The sequence below is a fragment of the Hydra vulgaris genome, chromosome 01 (genome assembly GCF_038396675.1).
Source record: "Hydra vulgaris chromosome 01, alternate assembly HydraT2T_AEP".
In the NCBI taxonomy this organism is placed as follows: domain Eukaryota; kingdom Metazoa; phylum Cnidaria; class Hydrozoa; order Anthoathecata; family Hydridae; genus Hydra; species Hydra vulgaris.
The window spans coordinates 10,513,202-10,515,955 of record NC_088920.1 but is presented as its reverse complement, the minus strand read 5'-3'; the positions used below and the strand labels follow the sequence as shown (position 1 = coordinate 10,515,955).

The 2,754-nt window shown below is 29.4% G+C and overlaps 1 protein-coding gene across 1 annotated transcript; it reads right to left on the bottom strand.

Annotated features, from left to right (window-relative positions):
* Nucleotides 1-985: 985 nt before the first annotated feature.
* Nucleotides 986-2,384, bottom strand: LOC136074076 (uncharacterized). The gene is made up of 2 exons (XM_065786377.1): nucleotides 1,765-2,384; nucleotides 986-1,676 (listed from the first exon to the last, which is right to left on the bottom strand). Exons 1-2 carry the CDS (start codon nucleotides 2,382-2,384, stop codon nucleotides 986-988), a joined length of 1,311 nt encoding a protein of 436 aa, XP_065642449.1.
* Nucleotides 2,385-2,754: the final 370 nt, after the last annotated feature.

Here is a 2,754-nt window from a genome sequence, read left to right as displayed (position 1 = left end):
ATTGAAATATAACACAACGTTGATGTCACAGTTAATTACTTATTTATAATTTTTATTTATTTTTATTTTATCTCAATATTCAAATGCTTAGAGTCCTGGTAACTAAGGGATTTAATATAAATAAATTATCAATAGATTTCTCCTAATATATGTAGATACTAAAATTAAATAGGTTTTCAAGATTAGACAACTAAAATTTTTCCCATTTTGTCCACCTACTGGCCCACTGTGCATTGGTAACATTTTATAAAGCGTTTTTAGGTGTAAAATTAAAAAATAAGACTATTAAATAAATTTAATGTTTATTATCAAATAAACACTAATTATATAGTAATAAAAACATTATTATAAATAAAAGTAAAGATTTTAAAGCATTTCCATTACTTTAGTATACTTATCCTTTAAGTTCCTAAAATGGAAAGGATAGAGTTTCATCATAACTATTTAAGTCTTATTTTATAATTATTATCAACATTTAAATGAAACTCGTTTTCTGACACTTTTGCAACTTTTTTTTTTTAATTTTCATGTATTTTCTTTCTTTTTTAGTTTTTTCATTTAATAACTTTTTCTCCATAGCCAATTGTTTCTTTCTTAATCTTTCTTCCTCTACTTTTGACTTTTTATCTGCCGCTAATTGTTTCTTTTTTAATTTTTCATCCTTTATTTTTGACTTTTCTTGCAATTTTGTCTTCTGAATTAGCTGCCACGTTTCAGATGTTACAACCGATGGTTAACGTTCTACTTTGCGCTTGGACCATTGGACTGGTTGTTTTGGCCATATTAAAACACTTTCGATTGGATTTATTATTTCTGCTGCTATTTTTAAACTGAAACAAGCTGGTTTTGGTTCTATAACAGCTGCATTATTGCAATCAGGCATTTCCATATCGGCTATACCTTTCTCATTTTCTAAATTACCAGTTGTTGATAGATTTTTATTACCCTGTTGTATTTCATTAGGTAAAATTATGGTCTTATATGTTTAAGATAAGGCTCTTTTCCAAAAATGATACAACTGGAGGTATTCAAGATCACCTTTCCAACCTAAATGTTTGTCAGCCAATTTAAACTGCTCTAAAATACTAAAATCAATGCACTTTTCAATAAAGGTTATGGGAGAGTAAGCTGATAAAGTCACACTTGAATGGTTTTCTTCTAAATAAGGAGCCGGAGCAACAGTTGACTCAGATAATTTTTGAACAATTTTTTTGTAGTCAACACTATTAGCATCAAATGGAAAAATTCCGGTATTTTTAAAACCACTTTTAATATTATTTGCCATTATAGGATCGATTATAAAAGAGTTTAATGCTTCTGGTACATTTTCATTGTTTATTTCTTGTCCTTCATAGTCAATGCGCCATTGTCGGCAAAACAATTTCCACTTTGCTTTCATTGGCCCATAAACTGCCACATCGAGCGGCTGCAAAATATGTGTTGCATTTAGGAACAAAGCAACAAAAATTATTCCATTTTTAGAGCAAAACTCACTAAATTCGATAGAAAAATGTGACACATGACCATCAAAAAAAATTATAACTGGTAAAAGAATTTCTTCTTTTATCAAAGATGGATAAAAAACGTTTGTTATATACTCAAAAAAACATTCTGCGTTCATCCAATCATTTTCACTTTTTCCAATACTCCATCCTGATGGAGCAGCATTTATAATTCTATTTGGAAGAGGAACATATTTAAAAATTGTTAATGAACGAGCAAAAGTTTCGCTGGCATTTAAAGTGGTGATGCTTTTTTTATTACTTCGAGCACTTCCTCATAAGTATTTTTCCTCGTTCACGAATTAATAAATTCGTTTTTGGTGACAACTGAAAACCACTCTCATCAATATTGAAAACGCGCATCGAATCATTTAAATATTGAGCGTTTTCTTCTAAAAGCTTCGGAATTTCAGTAAAGCAGTTTCTAATGGCTTTTTCAGTTCCTCCTCCTCTAGCTCGGTTCAAGTATTCACCTCGTTTTTGAGATAGCTGTATGTGGCGGCGAAGAAATGCATAAAACCAACCTTTTGCAGGACGGTTGTTAGTAAATTTTGTTTTTATATTGTTGGAATTCAAATATTTTTGCACAGTATCTAATAGCTGTACTACAGACATGGCAAATCCCATTCTGGTGCATGTAAATAACCACTCGACTAATTTGTTTTCAATTTGTTCACCTAGAACTGATTTATACCCGCAGTGTTGTATTTTCAAAGAAGTTCTTCTGGATATTTTATCACGAAGCGTCTGATAAGGAATTCCAAACGTCTTGCTCGCTTTGTACATAACCATACCTTTTTTAACAGCATTAATAGCATCACGTAATTGACTATCTGTATATTGAAGTCTTCGTTTTGAACTACAAAGTTTTTTTCGTGCCATTGTAAAATAATCTAAGTAAAATATTATTTATTTTTACAGTAAAATAGAAACAAATTGATTGTTTATTGGACATACGATATGTATGGAATGACATTTTTTTAGTTCATACTTATCGTACATTCAAAAATACTACATTGATACTATAATGATGAGTTGTTTTAATAATAGTAATAATAATTCTTGTTTTATTTACCTGATTAAGTTAATTTAAAATTAAATTTTATGTTATCTTCATAAATTTCCTTGTTTTTTTTGAAACGCTTCTAACAGCTGGTCCTTAAAAAAAAAGTATTTTCATAGGCTGACGTAATAAACCCACTGAGTTCATTTAAGTAACTATGTATTGCGGTTTCTATGTATTGTAATCGAA

What these genes read in the sequence shown, in the direction of transcription:
- LOC136074076 (XM_065786377.1), bottom strand. Translation starts at nt 2,384, where the DNA reads ATGGCACGAAAAAAACTTTGTAGTTCAAAACGAAGACTTCAATATACA. An exon ending in CTTATGAGGAAGTGCTCGAA is followed by an intron (nt 1,677 to 1,764) that starts GTAATAAAAAAA and finishes TCTTCCAAATAG; the next exon opens with AATTATAAATGCTGCTCCAT.